The following is a 10,755-nucleotide window of genomic DNA, read 5'->3' as shown; positions in this document are numbered from 1 at the left end:
TTTCATCGTAACCAGATGATGAGCATAGGTTTTGCATCTCGCCATGTCCCTGTGTCGGACTGAGGTGGACAATGAAGTTATGGGATAGTTTGATCACTTGTTTGATTCTGCTCAGCGCCTTGCGCGTCAGCCCACTGCCTCGGGGCGCACAGCGGTCACCGCAAGGACCCGTCACCGTAAGGAGGAGAGGGCGCGTCGTCGAGAGTCCACTGGAGCCTCCGCCGGTCCAGAATCGTATGTCGGTTCATGCTGGGGGACTCAGTCAAAGTGAGGTCGAATCTGTAGACTGGGATGAGAGACTGGCTCCTGGAGAAACATGTAAGCGCCCGCAGTTTGGCACCGGTGCCAGAAAAACATATATACGCTCATACGTTTGCTTCAATTAATCCTACTCAGTCTTGACTATGTAATTTCTCAAATGCACCACAGTCTATATATAGACTCTGTGTGCGTTGAAAACAGAAATATTGCAAAGGTTGATGAGAGCTAGAAAAATAAAGGTGTTCTTATACTGTCAAGATGAATAAGTAGAATATGACCCATGGTATATATGACCCAGGCCACGCTGTCACACACTCAGTGACTAAGTACAGCGTTCTTTTCTACAGTAGGAATGTTTACAGGACAAAGATAATCATAATACAACTTCATTTTGTAACCACGCTAATTCAAAAAACTGTAAACAGTAAGGTTTTGGGAAAAAAAGTCATTCTGAACAATTAACCTGATTTACACTCATGTTTTTGTGATTAGTGTTGAAGTAACAGGCGATCCAATCACAGATTCTGACTGAATGTCTGATGCATCTTAATGCACATAAAACAAATTCATAATTTAAAATTCATAGTCTTGGGAGTTCATTCATTATTATGATTAGGATCATGACTCTTCAACTAAAAGAAAACCGTTAGCCTCTCAATGACCATTGCACACAATGGATGTCACTAATAACTGGTTCAAGTTTTTATGCTAGTTTTCTCTAAACTGACAGTGAAATGATGCATTCAGATAAATCATCTTTAGAATTTATCATTATTGCCCTAAAATGACTTATAGTCAGTGTATTAAATGATTTGTCAATTAGTTTGTTGTAAATCCAGAGATGGAGCAATTTAACTGTCATGACATGAGCCCTGAGGAAACCAATGAGCTGCTGCAGCAAGTCGATGAATAAGAATCGGATCCACTTGGAACGCTCACATTCAAAACACAAACAATGTGTGTGTTTCATTTGTGCATCTGCATGTGAACCGTGTGAGGGAAGTGACATTCCTCCTAATGTGTTTCAGATTTCACAGAGGGGCCTCACCCCACTGACTATGAAGACATGGTGGACTTCATCAAAGTGACCATCAGCAGGATACGTCGCTCCTCTGTGTCCACTGTCTCCTCATCTACCTCGTCCTCCATCATCTCCTCCCCCATCAGAGAAAACTTGAGCAACATCAGCAATCACAGAAGGGAGAAAAAGAGCGGGGTAAACCCGGAGACTGGTAACAGAGGGAGACGAAGAGGAGCAAGAGATGGGTTGATGGGCCGGAGATTCAGAGGAGGAGGGCGGGGACAGGGCTGTGTGCTCAAACAAATTAACCTCAATGTGTCGGACCTGGGTCTAGGCTATCGCTCTGGTGAAGAAATGATATTCAGGTACTGCTCTGGGCCCTGCAGGAAGTCTGAGACCAACTATGACAAAATCCTCTACACGCTCGCTCACAACAGGAGGCTGTCTTCCAGAGACACACCCCCTCAGGCCTGCTGTCGGCCAATAGCATTTGACGATGACCTTTCGTTTCTGGACGACAACCTTGTTTACCACACAGTGAAGAGGCACTCTGCCAGGAAGTGTGGCTGTGTTTAAGGACCACGGACTGCTGCAAGGTGTAACTTTTAATGTTTTGTATCTTCCTTAGATTTTCACATTCCAAAGAACCATGTACAACCACAGTTCATCAGTAAATTTTTTTTTTCAAAAAAAGAAGAAAAGATACCATCACCTTAGTTCCAGAAAGCTACGACTTGAATTTAGCCACTTTCTCTGCCTCTTAAACCCAGTTACAGTTTCTGCAATTTCTTCATTGAAAGCCGTTATCCTTTATCCTAATTAAAAGTCCAAAACCAACGATCCTTGAAAACTCAGTGAGTTATTCAGCAGACTCATACACATACAGGCACATGCACATACAGTATGTTACCAGGACACAAACAAAATATTTATAAAATGTTCAATGTCTTAACTTATTGATATATATTTATTTATATAAAAAGAAACTGTGTTATTTATTATTAGTCTGTGATAATTTGTTGTCTTTCAAACTTTTAATATTACTTTTTTTTTTTTTTTTTTACATAAGCGGTAAAAATACAGGTTGATTGCCTGGATTTGTAAAGACGATTTTAAAATATAAACAAACACCAGGGGACATTTGGGTGTGTGAATATTTTTAACAACAAAAAAAAGGTCTTTCCTGTGTGGCAGTTGTACAGGAAGTTAAAACTTCTACTCATCTTTGTATCTTTGAAGAATGGATTCAGAGGAAACCTCACCTGAGTTGGTCGAAGTTTTCAATAAACTTAAATTTCATTTGGCCTTTTGTGTTCTCTCCTTTTTATAATGGGAGAAGAGGTACTGCCTTTTGTTGTTAGGATTAGACATGAGGAGCTCCTGTTCCTGTGCCAATCACAACTATTAAGCTGTGATAAACAGGAACTCCTTATTTTAATAAAGACAACTACGACATGATATTATTCACTTTTTCTTTGCTAAGTTGTCTTCTTTAAACTCTCTCAATAAATGCATTCTCACACGATGTAGTGCACTCTCTAATGTAAAATCAATGTGGAAAACCTTTTTCTTAAAAACAACTGTGATTGAATGGTAAATTCCCAGTTTGGGTTTTTAAGTGGTAACAAATGGTGTTTGTATTCTTCTCTGTGTGAAGAAGCAAACAATTGATAAACGATCCGATAGGGACTTTAGGGCTGAATTCAAGAAGAAAAAAGCTGATACCGATGTGATCAAATGACAAGAGCAGGCATCAGAAAGAGCATAATTGTGTTCCCATTAACAATGTACGGTGGGAAGGTGATACAATGAAAGAGATTGAATGATTTAGATATGAAAAAGGACCGGGAGAAGAGCCGACAACATAAAGAAGACAATGTTAAAGAAGCACGTCACTCCAACAATACTCTGGGGGCCGGATTAGTTTAATGGAGATAATATGGGCCAGAATAAATGCATTTTCAAAATTATCTAAGTAACCTTATACAAAAAGCAAAGCAATTTTGCAGAATATGTATGTGTGAATATATCTAAATGTGTTAATACATTTATTACTAGTGATGTTCAATAATATCGGCCAAACGATATTATCTTAATTAGGTAATATCAGAAAGAATCGTTAATGGATTTTCCTCCAATAATGAAAAAGCAATAAAGCTATCGGTATGGGTTGATATGAGAATCGGAAATTCAGTGTTATGACAATGTCATATTCGACATATTCAACGGTCATATTCATGATCGACAAAAAGCTAATATCGGACATCTCGTCCCATCTTCCTTGGTGGTCTGGCTGAAATTATGAAATACTGCAAACTGTGGGAATTATATTTTGGTTTTATAAGCTATGTTATTATTAAAACTAGAAAAAAAAAATTAAATCATGTACAACAATATATACAAATATAGGTCTTGATTAGGGATGTCCGACAACATGGATCGACCCATATTACCAGCCGATATAGCATAATTATGTAATATCTGAACCTAGGACCTAGCTATGTTGTCGGGGGCTTAATGCGCCTGGTAGGGTCTCCCAAGGCAAGGCGACGGATCAGACAAATAGGGGTTCAACCCCCCCCACCCACCCCCACTCCCCTCCCGATGAGGGGGCGGGTGGCCGGGTCCTTGCTCACGGGACCTGGCCGGGCTCAGCCCAAACAAGCGACGTGAGCCCGCTTTCCAGTGGGCCCACCACTCGCAGGAAGCCGGTGCCTTGTGATTTGGGTGGCGGTTGTGGGCGGAGACCCCGACGGCCCAATCCCTGGACAACCACTCTGGCTATGGGGACATGGAATTTCACCTCGCTGGGGGGAAAAGAGCCTGAGCTCGTGCGGAAGGTTGAGCGATACCGACTAGGTATAATCCGGTGCCAGGAAGAGGAAGCAGTTTCCCACCACTGCTATTTACAGCGAGCTGTTGACCTCGACTGAGGATGTTGTGTAAGGAATATTTCAAAGATCTCCTCAATCCCACTGACACGCATTCCACGGAGGGAGCTGAGGCTGAGGACTCAGCAGCTGATCCTCACATCTCCTGCGCTGAGGTTACCGAGGCAGTCAAAAAGCTGCGTGGTGGAAAGGCACCGGGGGTGGATGAGATCCGCCCTGATTACCTCAAGTCTCTGGATGTTGTGGGGCTGTCTTGGTTGACACGTCTCTGCAGCATCGCGTGGCAGTCCGGGACAGTACCTCTGAACTGGCAGACCGGGGTGGTGGTGCTTCTTTTCAAAAAGGGGGACCGGAGGGTGTGTTCCAACTATCGAGGGATCACACTCCTAAACCTCCCGGGAAAAGTCTATTCCAGGGTTCTGAAGAGGAGAATCCGGCTGATAGTCGAACCTCGGATTCGAGAGGAACAATGTGGTTTTCGTCCTGGTCGTGGAACACTGGACCAGCTCTATACCCTCCACAGGGTGCTTGAGGGTTCATGGGAGTTGGCCCAACCGGTTGCCCACATGTGTTTTGTGGACTTGGAAAAGGCTTTCGACCATGTCCCCTCGTGGTATGCTTGGTTCGCATTGCCGGCAATAAGTCAGACCTTTGTCACCGGTTCTGTTCATTATATTTATGGACAGAATTTCTAGGTGCAGCCAGGTGTCGGGTGGGGTCCAGTTCGGGAGCCACCGGATTTCATCTCTGCTTTTTGCGGATGATGTGGTCTTGTTGGCTTCTTCGAGCCAGGACCTGCAACATGCACTGGGGCGGTTTGCAGTTGAGTGTAAAGCCGCTGGGATGAGAATTAGCTCCTCTAAGTCCGAGGCCATGGTTCTTGACCGGAAAAAGGTGGTTTGAACCCTCCGGGTTGGGGAGGACATCCTGCCTCCGGTGGAGGAGTTTAAGTATCTTGGGGTCTTGTTCACGAGTGACGGTAGGATGGAACGTGAGATTGACAGGCGGATTGGTGCAGTGGCTGCAGTAATGTGGTCGGTGTATCGGTCTGTTGTGGTGAAGAAGGAGCTGAGCCGTATGGCAAAGCTCTCTTACCGGTCGAGCTACGTTCCTACCCTCACCTATGGTCATGAGCTCTGGGTCAACGAAATCCCAGATACAAGTGGCTGAAATGAGCTTTCTCCACAGGGTGGCAGAGCGCTCCCTTGGAGATCCTGGTCCTGTCCCTCTTGGAGGAAACCTAGAGGAAGACCTAGGACATGCTGGAGTGACTACGTCGCTTGGCTGGCCTGGAAGTGCCTTGGGGTCCCCCCAGAAGAGCTGGACTTACTAAGTGTCAGTGGAGAGGGAAGTCTGGGTGTCCCTGCACAGACTGTTGCCTCGCGACCTGGCCCCGGATAAGCGGTTGATAATGGATGGATGGATGTAATATCTGTAAGGATAGTTGTTGGAGATAAATGGCTATATATTAAAGGTAAAGTCAATAGATGGCAACATTGCAACTCAATTTATTAAACAATTTTAATAATCAAGGGATTGTATGTAGAATGCTGGTGACAGCGACACTACAGTGTTTTCTACAGATAAAGAAATAAATTACCAAGCCTATATCGGTATTGGTTGATATTGGACTTGGAAATTAAGTATCTCGACTATATAATAGTATAAACATATGGTATATCAACAACCTAATATCAGATATCCCTATTTATTACCCTTTTTTTGGGACAGGAACATTTAGGAACATTTTTTGGAACATTTAGTTTAAATAAATAGTTTAAGATAAGAAAATAATTTAAAAATAATATATTTTTAAATATAGAATACGGATTCCATTTAGGCCCAGACTACCCCGTATTTTGCCCCTACTAGTCTATAATGGGTTTTATTTAATTAGGAGTAATACCCAAAGAAAAAAAAGCAACAGCAATCCTTACAAACAACCTGTTTTTTCTCTTTGTTTTTCCTCCCACACAATAAAATGTGTAATTAAGTGACATATCTCTAATGCTAGAGAGGGAAGATTGTGCATTGATATTAAGAGATGAAGCCTACTGTTTGTGTAATGTCTGTTAGACAATAGTGAAAAGACCAGGTTAAAAGATTAGTACCCAAGTCAACAAAGATGTTTGAGAACATGAGAAGAGAAGTCCTGCTTGACTTTGTAATGTGTGGTTGACATGTGATCTGCCCCTGTTCGCTCACATTTCTTCTCAATTGTGAGTCAGGGCAGTTGAGGTTTAACAGCATATTTCTGAGGAATAAAAGAATTAGAGCAAATAAATTTAAATTTAGTTTGTTTAGTTTGCAGAATATAAAAATAAAACGTCTCAAATTAGAAGATATAATAGTAAAGTTAAAGCTCACAAACGGGAAAAAAACTGTCAATTTCTGAAAAAAAGAATCACCAAAATAACAACCTGTGATTAAAACAATATTTAAAAATATTTAAAACTTCAAGAAGTTTGTCAACTTCCGTACGCATCACCCACGAGTCTTTCGTATTGTGTTTGTGTTAGCTACGTGATTTTGTGATATTGTGTGCATTATTCTTCATAATAGTGATGAGTCCTAAGAAAGTGAGGGGTAAGGAAACACATGATGACCATGAAAATGAAGGATGAAATTGTCAATAAATATGAGCGTAGTACCTGCTAAAGAACGAATCCAAATCAAAAAAAGAAAAAAAGAAAAAAAAACTATGTTTTGCACATGTAAGGTACGCTACAGAATCAAGTGTCTACGTACGGGCCAACTCTGTTCCCTCCCTCCCTCCCTCCCTCCCTTCCTCCGTCCATCCTCCTCCTCCGCACATGCAGCTATTAACCACTATTGTATCTATTGTATATTGTATATTCTCTCGAAAGTAAGAACTCATAATTAAAACCACATTTTATTTTATATCACAGGATTCCTTATATACTATCATTTTTTAGATTACTCACATAGTAGTTTTTTCCCATTGTTATTAGCACTAATAAGGGAGTTTTTAGAAGGCCAGAACTGATTATTTTTCTGTTATTCCTTATGGGAACAATTATTTGAGATACAAGCACCTGGAGTTACGAGCCCAGTCCTGGAATGGATTATGCTCGTATCGTGAGGTATTACTGTACATACTGTATAACTAGTTCTAAACAATGGTTACTACTGGACAACCTTCTACTGTTCATTTTATTTATTCCTAGTTTTTAAAAAATGCTGCCTTCTGGCTACATAGCTAATTGCATTGTTTTATATATAGATATTGTAGAATCAAGGTGAAGTACTCTCACAATTAAAATATTCTTCAGTGTCTGTTGAAAGACAACAGAGGAAATCATTAGCAGCAACATGCAGAGCACAGTGTCATTACTCAGATGTATTTCTTTTCTTTTGTTCACCGTGTCAGAGGAGCTTGTAATGAAGGCTAATGTTCCACTGTAGAGTAATACTACACAAGTGACAGTGGTTGCGAGATTGTGTTGCAAACAGGTGTTAAATACAGGTGTACTGTGGTTACATTAGAACCTGCCGTGGAGTTATTGACAAAAATGTTACAATAGCCTATTTGTTATTTCTTGCCAGCCATAATGTAGTATCACCATACAGAAGATCAGTGAAAAAATGCAAGACAGTTTAAACATCCAGTTTAAACACATAATCCTCTTTCAAGGACTAAAACATGATGAGAGACATCATCTTGGTGTTATGAACTGCTTCAAAGTGAGATACATTTTTCTCCGATCAGGTTTTCCATCCTTCAAAATGATGAGATTGTAAAATCAGCGGAAAAATACATTTTTTAAAAAACACTGAATGTAAAATTAGTGTAAACGTATTGCAACAGATTTTGATGTCTGTTATTTTTGGTTTTATTTTTTCAAAATAGAAGAATTAGGGTTTTGTCAAAACATTTTCTTAAAACTGAGTATTTCTTATTTATGTACTCGCCCTTACCGACTACTGTTACTGACACTTCTTCAGTTTGGGTTTCAATAGATATGCAACTGAACACAGTGTGGACACCAAGGAGGAAACTACAATAAAAAGTCCTCAAACTCCCACTACCGTCACATTAGAAAATATACAGCCAAAGCTATTGAGCAGAAACTTAGCAGAGCTTTAACATCAATATCACATCTCAATTTAAAAACCCCTAATCTGTCCGCTGTACTCAGCAGCAGACGTAAATCTACAGATTATTTGATTAAATAGCCTGTATCGTAACATAAATCTTACAGTGTCTTCTTTAATGATGTTTAAACACCTTCAAATCACTGACATTGTTGAGCCATTTGAATAGACTACCTATGAGGTAAATGAAACACACAACGGTCTTACAACATTTACAGACCAGTGTGCAGCTGGTCGTATTAAAGGTGTTTAGATTCACTCTTGCACAATAAAGTCAAACACCTAATGCCTAGTTCGAGAAATGACAAGCACACAAGTTGCTGTATTTTGTCCATCGACGTTAAACCTCATTCCCTCACAGTTTGAGTTGCTCTCGGAATAAAGGACATAAAAGTTAACTTTCCTCTACTTACAAATCTCTCCCTGTTTTAAGTCAACCACTATAATTATAAACAGACATTTCACTGTCTGGGTTCAAGCTAGTTCAAATCATGACAAGCACTTTGTGGTCACTTTAAAATACCATCACTTAAGTTGGCCACAGTAACCACCTTGTTTATTGGAATAGGCGCTTGCAGACAGAGCCTCATTTTATCTCCTTTGTGTCGGACATGGGAAAAGACACAATAACAATAACCTAGATGTAATGACGTTCATAGCAAGCATGTTGCGGGTCCATATGAGAGATTAGTCAAACCGCTGCCAAGCCTCTGTGTGTCGCTGCTCTGGAATCAATCACTGTAAAACTGCAAGACAGTAAGACAGGCTTTATGAACAGGCACGTTCAAAGGTGACCACAAAAGTGGGATGAAGAGGGGTCGCAGATTAAAAAAAAACTTAATTGATTTGATTTAATCAGTCAAATTGATCTGAAAATGTTGTACAACCGAAGGTCAAACATAGCTCGTGAACATGTAAGAGAGAAATCCTAATGTTTCAGGACAAGGGTTAAAAAATAATAATAATAACAAAACAAACTCTATAAAACATTCAAGTTTTTCTATTTAGCAGGAGCCAGGTCATTCAGAGGCAAAGTCATACATTAAGAGTCAACTGCTGTGCTGTCATCACACTGCCTGCAACAGAAAACAGGCAGAAGGAATGAATGTGGAGCTGTAACCGCATTGAACTGATCTTCTCCGTCCGGCTCATCGCCAAACCTTGGTCTGGACCACCAACCACACGAACACACATAAACCTCCACCGCCCCCACCCCGCCCTCCTTATCAGTCATCACAGAGCTAAACTGCAGATGCCAGAGATTTAACCAAAGATAAGAGAGGTTTGTGCAAACAACTAACACAAACTTTTTCACAATGAACACCTGCTGAATTAAAACTTCTCTTTTAAAGATTTAATACTTTAATACTTTCTATTACCATACGTGATACATGACAACATTCAATCCAGTTGTGGGAAATATGAGAATGTAGCTCTAAAGAAAAGCCATTTAGAATAAAATCCTTGATAATTACAAGAAGAAATGAACAGTTTAATGGTACTGGTGAAATTACAGTTAAACCAAATCATAGAACAGAAATTGCTAAAATCCCTAAATTAAATTATAAAAAAATATTTAAATTAAGATTATTCAAGTGCACTCTCAGTCAAACTATAAACTAAACTAAATATATGATATATATTTATAATATATAATATATAATATTATATATTATATTATATAATATTATATAATAAAAATATTATATAATAAATAATGTTATTATTTATATATACATATATAAATTATTATTATTATTATTATTATTATATTATATTGTTATAAATAATATTATTATTTATTATATAATATTATATAATATAATATATAATATTTATAATATATAATATTTATAATATATAATATTTATAATATATAATATTTATAATATATAACTAAACTATTAGCTTACTATATTATATAGAACATTGTTTACCAAAGACTGGGTCACGACCCTCAGGTGGGTCGCAAAAGTTTTTTTTGGGTTCGTTATGTTTCCCAGAAGTTCACAGGCTGGGTACCAGCGTGCCATCACAATAGTCCATCAGCAGAGTCTGTTGGTCTTTTGACAGTTTTTGTCTCCAGTGAGACAGTAGCTGATGTCCTACCCACACTGACCTGACCCCGAGCTCAGCAGCCAAATGCTCAGGGTTGTCCAGCTGGGGCCCAGCCAGCTTCACCACACAACCCAGAGTTGATATTCAGATATTCTTGCAGCACACAGCTTTCCATCGAGAGTGGGTCCACACCAGGTGGGAAGATCCAGTAAGCTTCCACTGAGGACCGGCTCCTCCAGGAGCCAGCACAGAGAGTCAGACAGCTGTCTCTTCCTTTTCAATAAAACCCACAGAGTTAAAACACTCTTATAAAAATCCAGCAGAGACCCAGAAGTTGGTTTCTTGAGTTCTAACATAAAAAAGTTTGTGCTGAGCTCCAGCTCCCAAGCTTCTGCAGGATTCAGCAGG

The 10,755-nt window shown here is 39.7% G+C and overlaps 1 protein-coding gene across 1 annotated transcript; it reads left to right on the top strand.

Moving 5' to 3' along the window:
• Positions 1 to 59: 59 nt before the first annotated feature.
• On the top strand, positions 60 to 2,320 carry LOC103398162 (glial cell line-derived neurotrophic factor-like). Its single transcript, XM_008336687.2, has 2 exons — positions 60 to 318; positions 1,290 to 2,320. The coding sequence occupies exons 1-2, from the start codon at positions 72 to 74 to the stop codon at positions 1,856 to 1,858; spliced, it is 816 nt and encodes a 271-aa protein (XP_008334909.1). The 5' UTR covers positions 60 to 71; the 3' UTR covers positions 1,859 to 2,320.
• Positions 2,321 to 10,755: the final 8,435 nt, after the last annotated feature.

This window comes from Cynoglossus semilaevis, chromosome Z (assembly GCF_000523025.1).
Source record: "Cynoglossus semilaevis isolate Cse_v1.0 chromosome Z, Cse_v1.0, whole genome shotgun sequence".
NCBI lineage: Eukaryota > Metazoa > Chordata > Actinopteri > Pleuronectiformes > Cynoglossidae > Cynoglossus > Cynoglossus semilaevis.
Note: the sequence above shows the minus strand (reverse complement) of the source record. Positions and strands in the feature narration are given on the sequence as shown.

What these genes read in the sequence shown, in the direction of transcription:
- LOC103398162 (XM_008336687.2), top strand. Translation starts at nt 72, where the DNA reads ATGAAGTTATGGGATAGTTTGATCACTTGTTTGATTCTGCTCAGCGCC. An exon ending in ACTGGCTCCTGGAGAAACAT is followed by an intron (nt 319 to 1,289) that starts GTAAGCGCCCGC and finishes AATGTGTTTCAG; the next exon opens with ATTTCACAGAGGGGCCTCAC.